Consider the following 18,305-nt stretch of genomic DNA (forward strand, 5'->3'; position numbering starts at 1 on the left):
GAAGCAGAATTATAAATATCTTTCTGAAAAAGCAATTCTGAAATTGTTTTTGTACAATGTAACAACAAAAGTATCAACATTATTTTACAAATTTAGGTTTGATTTATGTATTTTATTGAAACGGTCACTCTCCTAACATCACCTTATTCCATATGCATTTTATTACAACAGCATTTGTTCTTCTGACTTCTAAATGATTTCCCCTTTCATAGTTTCATATTAAAGGATCAATTTATTTGATTTGAGAAGTCAGCAGAATGTGGTCTAGAACCTAAAGTGGCTGTACCTTTTATCTTAAACTCAGAGCCTCACTCCAAGAGAGAAATGCATTGTCTTTACTTACACTTCAGTTCCTTAGAATTTCTCAGCTCTTAGTATAATATGTCTGTGATTGCTATAGATTTCCATTGTGAATAGATTTTCAAAATAATTTGGATATTCAGTGATACTAGCCTTCTACTTTCATAAGCAGGAAACCTTCAGTTCAAAGGTAGTAAACAAGAGAAAATTGTTAATGATGACACAGCTGCCATCTCCATAGTATGCTTATTTGGCTCAGGTATTCTAGGAAAAAGAATTCTCAGAATTACTAGCTGAAGAGATAGGTTGCCTGGATACCACTCTGGGGGAGAAGAATAAAAACGTGGTCCAAGTAAAGGTTTTAAATCTTACAATGAGGTAAGAGTTAGCATAAGAAGCATTCCAAATATACCAGTTATCTTACAGTAATAGGCATTCTTTACGTTTTTCTTTTCAAGGTCTCTTTCTACCGTTTTTTAGGAAAGACAGAATTGAGATTAAAATTTTCCTTTTAGAATTCACTAGGCCACAAGTTCAACCTCCAGGACTAGAAAAAACAAATAAGATTTTCCTCTAAACTGCTGAGGTCTTTAGAAGTCAATGCAGTTATATTCTGTGAAGACATTATTGTGAGAATCAAATGTCGGGATGAAAAAACAGGTGAGTGGGGGCAAAAATCCCACATTAACATTTTCCTTATAAAAATAGGATTCTCATTTTAAAGATAATGCTTTTCCCACCATTTTCAGTAGTACTTTTTCTGAATCGTGTTGCCCTTTAATAAGAAGAAATAGACTCTACCCATGGAAATAGGTTTCATTCCTGTTAACTTCATTGAAATGATCATTCAAGTGCATTTGTACCATAGATATCTTAGTAGAAGCTACTAAAAAGAAAAAAATCCAAGTTGCTCTACTTGGTATTTTTCATTTACCTTTCTTTTCTGATGCATTAGCTCCCCCAACAGCTTGCCTGATAAATCCTTTCGGTTAATTCTTCCCAAAATGCTGGCAACTAAAATGTTCCTTTGTTTTTGTTTTGTGTTTTTTTTCTACAATTCCGGGGATTAAATCCAGAGCCTTAAGAACTCTACCACTGAGTTACATCTCCAGCAGCAATTTAAATGTTAATAGGCACTAGCTGAGCCTTCTCCCACCACCCATTACTTTTTCTTCCCTAAATGTTAGTCTGCTTTCTTTCTAGCCCAGAGCTAGGCTTTCTTGGAAGCAGGAACTGGGAAAATGCTGAGTTTCTCTCTGCTTTAGCTTCTCAGGAAGGAATGATTATGGCATATCTTCACAATACTACTAGGAAATATTGGTAGCCTGATTTTTTAAAAATGATTTAAGGCCTAGAATCAGTAAAAATTCCAGATTTGTATCCATCTAAAATGAAAAATAGAGAAAGCTCAAAGTTTGGTGCAATACTACACTTCCTTATATCATTCCTTAACATATTAAGAGATAACTGATCTAATCACTGAGTCTTGAAATTCTGGTTTCACACACTTTCAGAAAGGGAAGCTGTAATGTTATGTCACGTGATCATTAACATTCCCAGACCTTATTTCTCTAGGAAACTTTTCTTTTAAAACAACATTGTTAAATGACATGTAGAGAATATTTGTTCTTCCAGAGATGTCCAGCAGCAGGGAAGTCCTTAGAAGAGAGGAATCTACTTTGAGTAAAAATCCACAATTGTTCCAGCAGGTTGTTATGATATTTGTCAGTAATCTTTCAAACATTAAGAGAAGCTTTTCACAGAATGTTGTCACACTTTTTAAACTTCTTTTTTAGGTTTTATTTTAGGGTTCATCTTAAGACTAGTAGTACAGTGGAAAAAACTCACTCTTTTCCATCTCTTACTATTTCAAAACCTTCTGAGATTAATACCTAAACTTTATGGCACATGAAGTCAAGTCAGACTAGAAGAAACATACTTCCTTTTTCTTTTCTTCAAAACAATTAGCCCAATACCTGGTGCAGATAGGTATAATATAAGACCATGGGTTCTGTTTGGCTGTATGAATTATCACAATAACCCAATAATAGGTATATGGAAATGAACACAAAATTTCCAAACACCCCATTTCTTCTTGACAATGGTAACTCAATATATAGATACAAAACATCTGAGGTGAGAAATCTTAGATACGTTCACCTCACCTTTCCCTAGTTTCCCCACAGATCCTGGTCAGCAAACGGACAAATTTAGATCACTGCTTCCTTTTCCTCTGGTCTAAAAGCAATATGAGATGCCTTACTGGAGATGATCACCCTACATCTTTTTGCTTGTTTGGTGTCATACAAACAAAAGTGCCCATCCGAATCTGTTCCACTTGATGCTCACTGCTATTTAAATCACCTCTTATACGGTTGAAGGGGTTATGTGGCTGGTGACTTGAGTTTCAGTGACTAGAAGAATCCTAAGATCCTGACTCCTAGGAAAGTCCCCTCTAATTCAGACAGTTTGGAAGGCTCCACTCTGACTGGGGATCATGCTGGATGTGTTTTCTGCTTTGGTCAGGGTAGCACGGTGGACTTGCTTTGGTTCAGAACCTCTCATGTCAGCCCCAAGTAGGCTGTATGGCTGGGTGGCTATCCCTGGCTGGGGTGCTGCGTCAGTTGACAGTGTCCGCTGGCTGCGTGAGGCACTATTTGCTGTGGAGCGAGTGGAGGAAGAACCAGAGTGAGAGCTCTGAGAGCCTGAGGAGGAAGAGCTAGGTTTCACAAGGCGGGCTTTTGGAGCTTCAGCATCTTCTCTAAAGAGAAAAAAGAAACAGCAAAGATAAACTTTAGTACTGGCAGGATTGTGATGGCTTCCACTATGCTTACTTCCCCCTCGGAAGTTTCCCAATAAATTCCTCAAGCTGAAGGCTTCAAATATCATCAGAAGGCACCCATTTACTGAACTAATCACCCTTCATTTCTTAATACTTAATGCTTGATTTAAGCAAATGTTTGTTTTGTTAGCCCAGAGGTCCAGCCTACACTGAGAGGCTACAATTCACTGTGAGATGGTCTAGATAACATTTGTGCTAATTTAGGGTTTGCACACATAAACCCTTTCATTTCCTGTAGGTCATACCCATTTTTTATCATATGGCCTGTATAAATGGAAATGAATCAGCAATAATACAAAGTTGAACTTAAAAGTCTGTTGACAATAGTTTCCAATAAAGTCTAGGTGTAAACTATACCTTCTGTCCCTAGGCTGCAACTTCCTACTTATTAGAATAATTGTTTTATGGTTCAGAGGAAGTGGGGGAAGGGTATTTGTATAGACTAGTTACTGTGGAACTAGCCCTAGAAAGGAAGCTCGATACAAGTGAGAATTTGTAAGGCTTACCGAATTTCATTAGGTCTCTCTTCCTCATATCTCTCTTTGTCTTTCCTTCGGATTAGCAGCCACACCAAGAGAAAAATCAGCAGAGCTCCAGCCACTATGCCCGTCACTGCTCCTGCAACCATGCCGATGCTTTGTACATCTGTTTTCTCAGAAGAACAAGTGAAAACAAACATAAGATAGGAAACGCATCCATTAAAACGGTAGTTCTTGGGCCGGATATTTCCTTCCTGTCGGGCCAAGTAGCACTCCATTACCCTCTTTGTCTGACCTAACTTATTGAGTGATAATTTAGGAGAATGAAGGAATATCACCTAAATTTTGTAGCAATCAAGACTCAATATATTTATATCTCAGCATTTGAGTTGAGATATAAATGATAAGAAAACACTATCTTGTGATGATCATAATATAGAAATAGAGCTCTGTAAGCAGAAAGAGCCACAAGTGTGACAAAATGTTAGTGTGTTTAGAGCATAACGAACAAGAGATGATATATGTAGACAAAGTCACAGAGTCAGGCCCAGCTCACATAAGGTCTTTTCAGCTATGGGCAAAGCGTTTATTATAATGACTATGCGAGTTTATTATAATGGCTATAAAAGAGTAGCTTGAGCTGGGCTCCATCCAGTGTCTCACATCTGTAATCATAGCTACTCAGGAGGCTGAGATCTGGGGATCTCAGTTAAAAAAGTGGAAGTGGAGCTATGGCTCACCTGGTAGATCATTAGCCTTGAGCATAAAAGCTTAGGGACAGAGCCCAACCCCAGAGCCCTAGGATGGGGAAAATAATAAGCACACGGTGGATAATCTAAGAAAAATAGATTGTAGAACAATAGAAAAGGAAGCTGTAGCCTGGTGCTGATGGTTCATGCCTATAATCCTAGTGACTCAAAGTGGCAGAGTTAGCCTTGAACAAAAGAGCTCAGGGATAGGGCCCAGGCTGGTGTTCAAGCCCCATGGTTGACAAAAAAAAAAAAAGGAAGCTGTAACACCAGTTTCAATAGTGTAGGGCTAGGGATGACGGTGGGTTAGGCTAGGGTAGAGGTAATATGCATAGAAGCAGGTAGAGGGATACTGCTTACATTTTAGATGTATCATTAACAGAAATACTGCTTATTCTTTTATTGCCTTCATGAACTAAATGACAAAAAGTTTATTTAAAATATTAACTTGATATCTAAGGTTTCAAAAGGCTATATTGGGGGCTGGGAATATGGCCTAGTGGCAAGAGTGCTTGCCTCATATACATGAAGCCCTGGGTTCGAGTCCCTAGCACCACATATATAGAAAATGGCCAGAAGGGGTGCTGTGGCTCAAGTGGCAGAGTGCTAGCCTTGAGCAAGAAAAAGCCAGGGACAGTACTTAGGTAGGCCCTGAGTCCAAGGCCCAGGACTGGCAAAAAAAAAAAAAAAAGGCTATAATGTAGATTACAATTTCAGGTAAGGACTGATGTTTTTCTTACTGCCCTACTCCCGACATAATCTACATGGATTAGCTAGTAATAGAAATTGAGGCTGCTTTTACTTTTTCACAATTGAAAATAATATGTAATTTCTATATATTTGCACATTTATAGAATATTTCAGATAAATTCACAGAAGTACTGCTAGATAAAATGTAATGAACTTTTCCACCTAAAATGAATCACCAGTTGGGTAGTCAAATACTATAAAACAATGAGAATGAATATAGTGTACGGGGTCCGAGGCGGGGGGGGTTTCCCCGTCTCTCCAAGAATCCACCACTCAGAGACAGACTCAAACAAAAAGATGGGTTTCTTGGGGAAGCATAAAGTGAACTGACTGGCCAGGGTGCAGCACAGACTCAGGAGCTGAAACTGCGACAGTGAAAAGCGGGCTGACTGGCCAGGGACACAGTGCAGACTGGGGAGCTGACACTTTGATCCCAGGCAGTCCTCAAATTGGGGTTAATAAAGGTAAAAGTATAGCACAGATGTAGGGGCCTGACACGGGGTAAAGCAAGCAACAAACAAGCAAGGCATTTACAGAAGCAGAATTTTGGGGTTAGGTTGACCTAATCTACTGCCCCCAACATTTCCTACTATGTTTCCCTAATCAGGATATAGTCAGGAGGCTGGGAATATGGCCTAGTGGCAAGAGTGCCTGCCTCATATACATGAAGCCCTGGGTTCGATTCCTCAGCACCAAATATATTGAAAAGGCCTGAAGGGGTGCTGTGGCTCAAGAGGCAGAGTGCTAGCCTTAAGCAAAAAGAAACCAGGGACAGTGCTCAGGCCCTGAGTTCAAGCCCCAGGACTGGCAAAAAGAAAAAAAAGAAAAAAAAGATGTAGTCAGCTGTGCTCCCTACAAGTGTAGTTACAAGCAACAAAATGATGAATTTCAAAAACAATGTAGAAGAGAAAAAGCTAGCCACAAAAAGTGATTCCATCTCTCTTAGGCTTTGAAACAAGGAACTCAGTCATAAAGTTGGAATCTGAGTAATAGAGGGAGGGGTGGTAAGAAGCAGTGACAGGTTCTTAATCACAGTGCTTGCTGGTTACATAGGTAGATTCACTTTTGAAAATCTGCCTAAGTATACATTAAGGATTTATGAACTCTTCTCTATAATTTACTTCACTATGTTTACTCCTCTCAACTCTGTAGATCAACTTAGCCAAAAACTGCTACCAGCTTATACTTAGTTCAAAAATGTAAAAGCAGCTGGGTGCTGGTGGCTCACACCTGTAATCCTAGGTATCAGGAGGCTGAGATCTGACAATTGCAATTCTAAGCCAGCCTGGCAGGGAAGTCCCTGAGACTCTTATCTCCAATAAACTACTCATAAAAGTAGTGGTGCTATGGCTCAAGCAGTAGAGTGCTCACTTGAGCAAGAGAAACTCAGAGCACCCAGGCCCAGAGTTCAAGCCCAAGACCAGCAAAACAAAACAAAAACCTATTTCTTCATAATCTTTCTAGTAATTTTTTGCATTTAAAATATTTTTGTTGTAACTTTTTTATAGCCATAAATGCAATTTGCAATATTTTTCTCCAATGAAATGTACAAATAATTACCTGAAACTTAAAAATAAACAAACGTACAATGCTAACCATTTACAACTTTGTAGGAACAACTTGTAGACCTTTGTCTAGTAGAGATGGAAATAATTACTGCTCCAGTTAAACAGATGACTTCAGAAATGACTGTGATTTTTGTAGAACATTAACCAGTCTGATGCCTAACCTAGCAATCTTTTCACCTCTGTTCAACTGTCTCTATCTGTAACTTCTCAAATGTTCCTTGGACTAATTTTCAAGTCTTACCAGCTCCCTCCTTAAGTCATGAAGCAGGTTTTTCTTCAGTGCTGGGGATTGAACCCAGTGCCTCTACATGTGTTAGATAAGCCCTCTACCATTGAGCTGCATCTCTCAAAACTGGAACAACAACAAAAAGCTTCATATTCTTTTGGAATGTGGGATATACTTAATGATTTACTTTTTTGTGTGTGTGGTCAGTCTTGGGGCTTGAACTCAGGGCCTTGGCAATGTCCCTGGGCTTTATTTATTTATTTATTTTCCCCTCAAGGCTAGTGCTCTACCACTTGAGAGACACAGCTCCATTACAGGCTTTTGCGGGGAGGGGTACTTAATTGGAGATAAATAAGAGTCTCATTGACTTTGCTGCTCCCACTGGCTTTGAACCATGATCCTCAGATCTCAGCCTCCTGGGTAGCTAGGATTATAAGCTTGAGCCACTAGCCCCTGGTATTGTTTTGTGTTTTCTTAGTTTGGTTAATTTTGTTATTTTCAAATCTCACTTTTGTGTGTGTGTGTGTGTGTGTGTGTGTGTGTGTGTGTGTGTGTGTGTGTGTGTTGGGGGGGGGCTCACTGGGGCTTCACTGTAGGGCCTGCATGCTCTTGCTCAGCTTTTTCTGCTCAAGGCTAGGTATTCTACCATTTGAACCACACCTCTACTGGCTCTTTGCTGTTTAATTGGACAGAAGGGTCTTCCTTTCTCCCTGACTCCCTCCTTTCCTTCCTCTTTTTCTCTCTCTTGCTTGGCATCAAACCCAGGGACTGAATATGTTAAGCAAATGGGCTGACATTAAGCCACATCCACAGTCCCATAGTACATTTATTTAAGGGGCTTGTTCATTCACACACTTGTAAATATGTGGAGTCAGACCTAGTTATGAATGGCTCCTGCAACTGTTGAATTTATTTATTTATTTATTTGTTTGTTTGTTTGTTTGTTTATTTTTTGGCCAGTCCTGGGCCTTGGACTCAGGGCCTGAGCACTGTCCCTGGCTTCTTCCCGCTCAAGGCTAGCACTCTGCCACTTGAGCCACAGCGCCACTTTTGGCCCTTTTCTGTATATGTGGTGCTGGGGAATTGAACCCAGGGCCTCATGTATATGAGGCAGGCACTCTTGCCACTAGGCCATATCCCCAGCCCCTGTTGAATTTATTTTGGTAATAGACATGCCCCTCTAGAAATACAAACTTTGACATTGACCTTACTTTTACTTGTGATTAAAATATCTTATTTTGCTGGCCACTGAAGATTGAGATCTGGGGATCATGGTTCAAAGCCAGTCCAAGCAGTAAAGCCCTGGTACTCTTATCTCCAAATAACTACCCAAAAAGCCAGAAGTGGAGTTGTGGCTCAAGAGGTAGAGTACTGGCTTTGAGCCCAAAAGCTCAGGGATAGTAACCAGGCCCCAAAATTCGAGCCCCATGACTGGCACAAAAAAATAAAATAAATGTCTTTATTTTCCATTTCTTTATTGTCAAAGTGATGTACAGAGGGGTTACAGTTTCATATGTAAGGCAGTGAGTACATTTCTTAGCCAACTTGTTACCTCCTCCCTCATTTTTCCCCTGCACCCCCATCCCAAAATAAATGTCTTATACTGAAACAATGTGAAAATAAAATTAAAATTTCTGGGAAGTTGGTTTTTCTTTAGAATTGTATGATTAAGGAAAATCTTAATCTTTGCCTTTGCCCCAAAAGACTGTAGCTTTACATTGCACTGTTTTCTCCAAGAGTCAAGATGCAAAAACAGATGTTGAAGCAAAAATGGGTTAGAAACGTTTTTCCATTTTAGTTGTTTACCATTAAAGTTGGTATAAACACTGATATTTATCTTCTTGTAAATTGATTTATAAATTAGTTTTCTATTAAAATGTTTTAAATGGTAAAATAAGTAAATTTGATTTATAAAATGAAACAAAAAATACTCTTTTGAGGTCTGGTTGGTATGCCTGCTTAATAAGGCTCAGGGTTCAATCCCTAGCAATAAACAATAGGAAAACAAACAACAATTACAACAAAAACACAAACCCTTCAGATACTTACACTGCACGGTTACTCTCACCACACAGCTTTCCTTCCCAGCCTCGTTGCCTGCTGTGCATCTGTAGAGCCCAGAAGAGGCCATGGTGAGATTCTGTAGGAGAACTCGTCCTGGGTTGTTGTAATCTATACAAACAGAAAGAGTGACCATAAGATCCCTTTAGTGACAGCATCTGTTGTTTATTGCTTTCTAGCAGGGGCTAGTAACTTCTAGTCCGTGAAGCCCTTGGCATATGATGGGACAGACATGTGTGCTTCTTACTGACTGTTGGAGTGTCTGCCTGTATTGATAATTTGCCTGTTAAAAATATCCAAATAGGGGCTGGGAATGTGGCCTAGTGGTAGAGTGCTTGCCTAGCTTGCATGAAGCCCTGGGTTCGATTCCTCAGCACCACATAAACAGAAAAAGCTGGAAATGGTGCTGTGGCTCAAGAGGTAGAGTGCTAACCTTGAGCAAAAAGCCTGAGACAGTGCTCAGGCCCTGAGTCCCAAGCCCCAGGATTGGTGAAATAAATAAATAAACAAACATATATCCAAATATATATATATGTGTATATATATATACATACACACACCACACATATATATCTCCAAATAGTCCTTGCAGAAAAAATGTTCCCCACTCCTGCATCCCTGCACTGATTCTCTAATACAGATTAATAAGGAAGAAACAACAGAAATTTCCCCTTTTCAGAACAAGGAAAGAAAACTGGTATAAATATACTTTTTTTTTTTTTTTCTCAGTCATGGAGCCTGAGTTCAGGGCCTGGTGTTGTCTCAGAACTCTAGCGCTCTATACCACTTGGAGCCATAGCACCACTTCTGGATTTCTGGTGGCTAATTGGAGGCAAGAATCTCAGAGATTTTTCTGTCTAGGTTACCTTTGAACAATGATCCTCAGATCTTAGCCTCCTGAATAGCTAGGATTACAAGTGTGAGCTACCAGCACCCAGTGTAAATATACTTTTAAATGGAAGTGCCTTCTCAAAAGTTACAAAATGATTGTGAACATTTAAGTGATAATAAGAGATAGGTAGTAATTTATGTGGTACATTTCTTCCTGATCTCATAGCACTTTTTTGTGCCATTCAACGAAGTTTTTTTCTGTCCTCGTTTGTGGAAAAAATGGAAGTTGGAGAGTTTCAGGAGTATATTGAAGGTCATATAGTGAGCTGCTGGCAGCAGGTTTAGAGTTCATAGATACCAGTATCTCATTGGCCCAGTAGAGTAGTAGGAAGATGACTTACCAATCCTAGATTTGGGAGGCAAATGTTCATCCTCTCCTTCTTTCTCCCGGACTCGCTGCCAGTAATACACAATGGGCTTTGTGCCAGAGGATGACTCACACTGCAGAGTCAGGTCACTTCCTTCTGTCAGCTCGCCTTCCAGCTCACACTTGGGCTTGGATGGTCTCACTGCAGTAGGGGATGCATCATTCAAAAGAGTCTCCGAATGCCAAATTCAGTGGAAAAAGTATGTCTTACTGAGTTGTTTCTCCAGCCATACCTTATGATCCACTTTGAGTCAGTTCAACCCACTCTCCTCTGCACAAACACACACACAGACACACATGCACACAATTCTAGCTGCTACTAGTGGAGGTGTAATTTTCAGTACTAGCCTTAGAAATTCCCACATCACTTCTCAAAAAATAAAAACTTATATAAGAAATTTAGAAAAGTATGATTTCACTGATATTTAAATAGGGTTAGAGGATCATTAATTTGGAAGTAATTAGATATAACTCAGTGGTTCTTGATGTCAAAAGGCAGAAATGGCTGGGTGCTGGTGGCTCACACCTGTAATCATAGCTACTCAGGAGGCTGAGATCTGAGAATCATGCTTCAAAACCAGCCTGAGGGGCTGGGAATATGGCCTAGTAGTAGAGTGCCTGGCTTGTATACATGAAGCCCTGGGTTCGATTCTTCAGTGCCACATGTACAGAAAAAGCCAGGAGTGGTACTGTGGCTCAAGTGGTAGAGTGCTAGCACTGAGCAAAAAGAAGCCAGGGACAGTGCTCAGGCCCTGAGTTCAAGCCCCAGGACTGACCAAAAAAAAAAAAAAAAAAAAAGCCAGCCTGAGCAAGAAAGTTTGTGAGACTTTTCTCTGCAATTAACTACAAAAAAGCTGCAAGTGGAGTTGTGGAACAATTGGTAGAGTGCTATCCTTGAGCAAAAAAACTCAGGAACAGGGCCTGAGTTCAAGTCCCAGGACTAGCACAAAGCTAAAAAAGGTAGAGATGAATTTTAATAATGTCTCAGAGATTTTAGAACAGGGATGTAGCTCAGTAGTACCGCACCTCTTAACATGTTTTAGGCACTAGGTAGATTCCTAGCACCAATAACAACAATAATAATCATTGTTATAATAATAAGTTAAATTTAGACAAATGCTCTACCAGTAAGCTACACCCTCATCTCTACAATTTAAATTTGAATATAAGGATACCATTCAAATATTAGAGGATATTTAAATTAGGTAATAAGCTACCATGGTGAGTTGTAATTATATTTTCTTTTTTTCTTATGTACAAAATACAGAATATTATGCTCCTCTACAGGGAATTGGACTAAATGACCTCTAAATGTAATCTAAATTACTGAACATGTGGTTTCTTTCTTTCTTTTTTTTTTTACCACCATGATGCATTTGGCTATCTCTGCAGACACCTGATTAAGACATAGGCATTTAAACTGTGTGGTGGTATGTACCTAAAACTGCCATGCTCAGGAAACTGAGGCAGGAGGATCAGGGATTGGAGGATCATCAGCCTGGACTACATATTTAGACTCTGTCTAAAAGAAAGCAAGATGTAGGCAGTTCCATTGGCCCTGTCTTACCTAAGACTTTTAAGATGACATAGTTCCACACATAACGTCCTGAATTCTTCACCTTACAGGTGTACTGGCCCTCATCACTAGGCTTTAGAGGCTCAATTTGCAGTGAAGCATCTCCTGCCAGGAAATTAGAAGCAAAGGCGACTCGGCCATTCTGTTCCTCAGTTAGGTTATTGTAGACATGACGACTGGAATAGGTAATCACCTGCAGGACAGACCAAGGCAGGGTCATGGTTAAAATTCAGGTCTAATACTAAGGATTTCATTGTTTGCTTTTTCTTCTTTGCTGGCTTTACTGCAGATTAGTGAGAATAAGTTAGATGGGAAAGGGGGGCTACCTTTCAACATGTCACTTTGTACACACATCATGACTGATATCACCCTTTTCATCATTCTCTGTCCCTCACAACCCATGCCCTCCCTTCAATTTGTTACCTGTTTCTGATTGACTTTGAATCAGGTAGTCACTCTTACTTTGAAACTTAGATGTTTTTCCCCATCTTTTGAACTAGAAATAAAAAACAAAAAACTTGTTCTAGTGACTATGCTGTCGCTACTGAGGATGAAATTCAAATGTTCCTGAGACTGCCTACCCACCCCCAGATGTTCCCGTGCCTGCTCTGAGCAACCTAAACAAAAGCAATAAAAATATTTCTTCTCAGATTGAAATGGAGAGCTAAACTTGGGATCTGCGTCAGTGGTTAGCCTACTTTTAGCACCCCATCTATTCCAACCCTTCCTGTCTTTTCTATCACCCTCACTGTGTTCCCAACAGTTTGGCAGTTATAAAGTCTTATCAACTTTATTATTTTTTGTTTTCTCCTTGAGATTCCAAATTACCCATGGCCATTATGTAAGCCCTATTGTATTGTATGAAATTGTGCTTGCTTTTAGTTAAGGCTCCCTGAAATCAATATGCTAGTGTCAGAGCCCTAAGATAGACTCTTGAAATCTTTCCAGAACTCCTTGATATCATAGAGGCAATTCTAGTTTCTATAATATGTCACACTAGTCTTGTAGGTTCTGGTCCTGCAGACCCTGCAGGTTCACATTTTGTATTGCACTAGCTCATGACTTTTCAAAAAATTTCCACCCTGTGAGTCTACAATCGGGGCAGTGTCTTATATCAAGACTTAGATCAAAGCTGGCTGCACTAGTACATGACTGTAATCTGAGTACTCAGGAGGCTGAGGCAGAAAGATTCTGAGTTCTAGGTCAGTTTTTGGCTACATAAGACCTTGTCTGAAAACAAAAGCAAGCGAAACAGTCCTAGATCAGCTGTGCTTTCCAACAGGCAGCTGTCCTTGAACTGCTCTCCTCTGTGCCTACTCAGCTCACAGTTCCTCCTTGATATAGTAATTCCTCTTTCATCCATGATTTCACTTTTTGAGGTTTTCTTACTAGCCATTAATCAGGATCCACAAATATTAAATGAAAATTCCAGAAGTAAACACTTCATAAGTTTGGTTGGCCACCATGCCAAGCATTGTGATCGTCTCTAAAACTCTGCTCTATCCTACTTGGCACAGAATCACTCGTTTAAGAAGCCTTCATTTTACCCCAAAGCACAGGTGGTGAGATCCTGGCAATTGGGATATGCTAAAGAGAAGATATAGCCAGGCACTGGTGGCTCATATCTATAATCCTAGCGACACAGGAGGCTGAGATATGGAAAACTGAGATTTGAAGCCACTCCAGACAGAAAAATCTTTGAGACTCTATCACTAATTAACAAGCAAAAATCTGGTCTGGAGATGTGGCTGGAGGACCTGCTAAAATGTGAGGCCTGAGTTCAAACTCCAGCACCAGAGACAGGATGTATGTGTGTGTGTGAATTGCTTCTTTTAGTGAGATGGTAAAAGGTTTTGACTTAATAAAACAAAAATCATATTCTGAGACTGCTAAAATCTCTGGTAAGACAAATATTTTTTGAGGGGAAAGGGAAGTGAGACAGGGTCTCACCTCAAAATTATGATCCTCCTGCTTCAGTCTCCCAAGCACTGAGATGGTAAGTGTATATCACCACACTCAGCTTGCAAAAGACCTTTTTTTTTTTTTCCTAAAGTTTTGAAGGAGGAAAAAGAAAATTGTGAAAAATTTGTTCAAACTATAAAAGTCATGGCTACAAAAGTCATAGCCATAGTGCTTGGTAAGTGCTTAGTTAAGATGTAAAAGGAATTAAATTTGTATATGTAAAGCAGGTGCGGGTGGCTCATGCCTGTAATCCTGGCTACTCAGAAGGCTGGGTTCTGAGAATAGTGAGTGGTTCAAAGCTAGCCTAGGCAGGAAAGTCTGTGAGACTCTTATATCCAATTAACGATCAGAAAACTGGAAGTGGTGCTGTGGCTCAAAGTGGTAGAGTGCTAGCCTTGAGCAAAAAAGCTCAGAGACAGTACCCAGGCCCTGAGTTCAAACCCCATGACTGACCAAAAAATAATAATTAATTAAAAATTGTATATGTAAGTGTAGAGAACGTTAGGAATACATAGGGTTTGGTATTGTCTATAGATTCAGAGATCCATAGAAGGAACTCAGGAGTATAACTCAAGTATGGTGAAAGGGAAGTCTTTATCATATTCACTTTTGGATTTTTAGTATAAGAACATGGGCTCTTATATACTTATTCAGAACTGAGAATATCATGTCTCAGATTGTTCAACAAGTTGTTGGAATAAACATGTTCAGGTTAAGGTGACCTTGTTCTACAGGGAACAGAGCAACTTGGAAAGATGCACTTCTAGAACAAAATGATAAGGAGTAACAAAATAAGGTGATATAGACAACTATTTACACAGGTTAACTCCAAACAGTAATCTTGAATTTTAGTTTTTAATGAAAAATCTTAGCTTTTCCTAGTATGAACCATTTTATAAAATTAGCTGACAGGAGGCTGACTGATCAGAACAAAGGAGAACTTTCACTTTTTAGCAGGGAAAGAAGTAAAGCTCTGCAAAAAAAAAAAAATCGGAGACTTTAAAAATGATAAAATAGCTTTGTACATGAAACATCCAATACTTTGTTATGCAATAAATATCATGGTAGATGATTTTGCCCAGCTAGAGACCAATATAAGTGATTTGAGCCTATTTCAGGTAGGTGAGGCTCAGCTTTGATGTTGGGGCATTAAGTATATTTTCAACTTATGTCTATTTTACCATGGGCTTATGGAAATATAACTTCATTCTAAGGTGAAGAGCATCTATAGTTACAGAGAAAATGGTCAAGTGCATTGTAGGAAATACTTCAGTGTTTACTTAGTCATAAAGGCAAAAATGGGTTCAGAAAACTGGAAATAACCTCAAACTCATAGCAAGGCCCAGTTTCATGAAGGGACGTGTCACACACTGTTCAAAGGTTTGTTCCTCTGTAGACTAGAATGGGTCAACACAAAACCAAAGAAACCCTGTAAATGAATCTCTAAAACTAGTTAAACTAGTTGGAATTTAAAAAATGAGTCAAAGTTCTACCTTCTCACTAATGTGACTTACTGGTACTTCTCCTAAGTTAAGTTTCCTTTATCTCATTGTTTTACTCTCCTAACTCACAAAACCTTAAACAAAAAGATAAGTCTGAATAAAAACAAAACTAAGTCCCTGAGTAAACAGAATAATGATGCTGGAAAGCCTAACAGAGGAAACCACCACAGTTGTACACAGACCAGGCAGGAAAGAGAACAATAGAACGCATAGCTTCCTTTCTTTTGTCAGTCCTGGGGACTGAACTCTGAACTCCGGACCTGGCACTGTCCCTAAGTTTTTATGTTCAAGACTAGTGCTCCACTACTTGAGCTCCAATTCTGACTTCTTGAGGTTAATGGGAGATAAGAGTCTCGATGACTTTCCTGCCCCAGCTAGCTTCAATTGTGAGCCTCGGATTTTAGCCTCTGAGTAGCTTGGATTACAGGCACGGGCCACTGGCACCTGGCTCGTAGTTGTCATTTCTAATAAGTGTCTGAAGCACATGGAACTAATGGTTCCATGTGCCTACCCAACCTGAACACTGAAGACTTGAGGCTTGCTGCTTTTTTTTCCCCAGCTCTAGAACCAGCATCATTTCATTTGCTGGGGCATTTGTTTGAGTGCAGTGTTTCTTTCAAACCCTTATTCATCTGCATCGTATGTTGTTTGGCATATTGCCTAATCTTTGGAATATGTAAACTGTGACTTTGTGCAAAGCTGAGGCCTATGCAGGTAGTAATAGTTTAAAAGTAGGGAAAGGAGCAGGCCTAGAGTTTTAGGCTCGGGTCCTGCCCACTGGACTGGGGGACCCAGGTGCTGGATCTTAGGCCACTTCCTTGGCAAAGATATTAATAATGTAGTTCCCTCCTTCAGCAAATGGTAGATGGCTTTCTAGTATCTCTAGCTTATCAAGGAACTTAGAGTCTCTCATCCTCGCAATCCAAATCTCCTTTCTTTATTGTTTTCTATGGAGAGTCAAGTATAAGCCAGATGAAAAAAACAATTCAAGTTCTTTCAGACCCAATAAGAAAGACTGGAAGACTAAGAAAACAAGTGCAAGAGGACAAGGAAGGGAAGTACCCTAAGAATGATAGGAAAGTCAAACAGGCTCAGATGGCTACAAGTGGGAACAGGTGAGTGATGATGAATACAGGACAAATGAGGCGAATACGGTTGACTTAGTTTATTTGCATGTATGTGCAAGGTTCACCAGAATGGAATCCAGCCACATGGTTCCGGCAGAAAGGAGTTTATATTAGAGGGAAAGAAAACTGCCAGCCCACACAAGATGGAGGTGTGGGGAGACAGAGGGGAAGGAAGAAGGGAAAAAGAAAAAAGCAAGAAAGAAAAGGAAAGAGAGTGGGGACTGTGTTGAGCCAGATTATCTAGGGAACGGTGGGAGGTGTGGCCTGGTGGATTGGATGTGACCTCAGAGAAGGAGGCAACTGCCGCCCAGGTGTGCTGGTTACCGAGGTAACACAGGTACTGGGCGCAGACTCACACTGGGGTATCTGCATGGAGCCCTCCCTGGGTGGACCTTCCAGTATGAAAATAAAACGTGAAATATACTGCAGTTGTTTTAAAGAAGGGGAAGTGGAATAGAGGAATACACGTGTGGGAATGTTGCAATGGATCCTTCTTTGTATACTAATGTATGATTTTTTTTTTAATGGACAGAATTTTAGAAGAGGGTTACTCTAGCAGGTATATACTTACCACTTTTTGTTTCCCTTCATTATCTGTGAGTAGCCATTCGATATCCAGGGTGTCTTTTTCCTGAAGTCCCAGTTGATGGTGACAGGGCAAGGTGACCTTTTCCTCTGCCACTCTCTTGATTTCAGTGTGAGTTCCCAAGGTTCCAACATAGTATGAAACTAGAAGAGGCAAACCTTTAATGAGCGATACAGAAACTGAAAACAGTGTGGGGAACACACATTACCACAAATGATTTTGGGGTATTCTTGTGAGCAAGGAGCAGCTTGTTTTGGAAAAATCTTTTACCAGAAGTACAAAAAGTCCTGTTCATCTCACACTAGCTTCCTATTAATGGAATTCATCACATCTTTAACCTCTCTATTTTACTAGCCAGAGGCTTCTAGAAGGATGATGATCATGGAATTCATGCATTAAGTCACCCAGCAATGTCTGTCCTCCATTCAAAGCCACTTGAAATGGTAGAAAGCCTTAGAGGTGAGCCTTCTTATTTTACAAATTAATTAGCTCCTTTCAATCTGTAACAATCGTTCCTAATCAGTAACCTGTATTTACGAGGATTAAACGATGACTAAGTGGGGGCTGGGATTGTAGCTTAGTGGCAGAGTACTAGCCTAGCATGCATGAAGCCCTGGTTCAATTCCTCAGTACCACATAAACAGAAAAGGCTGGAAGTGGCTCTGTGGCTCAAGTGGTAGAGTGCTAGCCTTGAGCAAACAAGCTCAGGAAAGTGCCCAGCCCTGAGTGCAAGCCCCATGAATGGAAAAAAAAAAAGATGATGACTAAGAAAATATAGTAACATGAATATTATTTGTGATCAAAAGGCTATGCAGAAGAGAGCAATTGTAGGCAAGTGAATATAGGGTTCAGGTTATCTCTTTCAAGGGTTTTGTAAATGTCAGAAATACTGAATGTTAATCATCTAGTATAGTGTTTAGCACTTCATGGCTCTGAATAGAAAACAAGAGGGGTTTATTGGGTGTGTTTGGTTTTGGTGAGACTGGACTTAGGGCCTCAGGCTTGCGAGGCAAGTGTTCTACCACCTGAACCACACCCTCTAGTCCTTTTGTATGTTTAGATTATCTTTCAGAAAGAGTCTCTAGCATTTGCCTGGGCCAGCCTCAGATCGCGATCCTTCTACCATTACCTCTACCTAGCTGGACTTCCAGATGTTTCTCATCATACCTAGCTTAAGACACCTGATTTTACTAAGAAGGTGGTGATGATATTAGTGGGCATGGTGGTATATACTTGTAATCCTCGCTACTCATGAGGCTGAGATGGGAAGATTGCTTGAGCCCAGAGTGTTAAGTCTGCCTTGGACAACAGCCTCTCCC

General features: G+C 40.0%; 1 protein-coding gene across 1 annotated transcript in view; it reads right to left on the bottom strand.

Moving 5' to 3' along the window:
- Positions 1-1,639: 1,639 nt before the first annotated feature.
- LOC125349672 (CXADR like membrane protein) overlaps positions 1,640-18,305 on the bottom strand; it is a 71,622-nt gene continuing 54,956 nt past the window's right edge. The window contains exons 2-7 of the mRNA XM_048344025.1: positions 16,972-17,129; positions 11,801-12,002; positions 10,208-10,375; positions 8,964-9,086; positions 3,649-3,787; positions 1,640-3,061 (exon numbers count right to left, since the gene is read on the bottom strand). Of these exons, the coding sequence (XP_048199982.1) occupies positions 2,761-3,061; positions 3,649-3,787; positions 8,964-9,086; positions 10,208-10,375; positions 11,801-12,002; positions 16,972-17,129 (1,091 nt within the window). The 3' untranslated portion in view covers positions 1,640-2,760. The remainder of the gene's footprint in view (positions 3,062-3,648; positions 3,788-8,963; positions 9,087-10,207; positions 10,376-11,800; positions 12,003-16,971; positions 17,130-18,305) is intronic.

This window comes from Perognathus longimembris, chromosome 3 (genome assembly GCF_023159225.1).
Source record: "Perognathus longimembris pacificus isolate PPM17 chromosome 3, ASM2315922v1, whole genome shotgun sequence".
Lineage (NCBI taxonomy): Eukaryota > Metazoa > Chordata > Mammalia > Rodentia > Heteromyidae > Perognathus > Perognathus longimembris.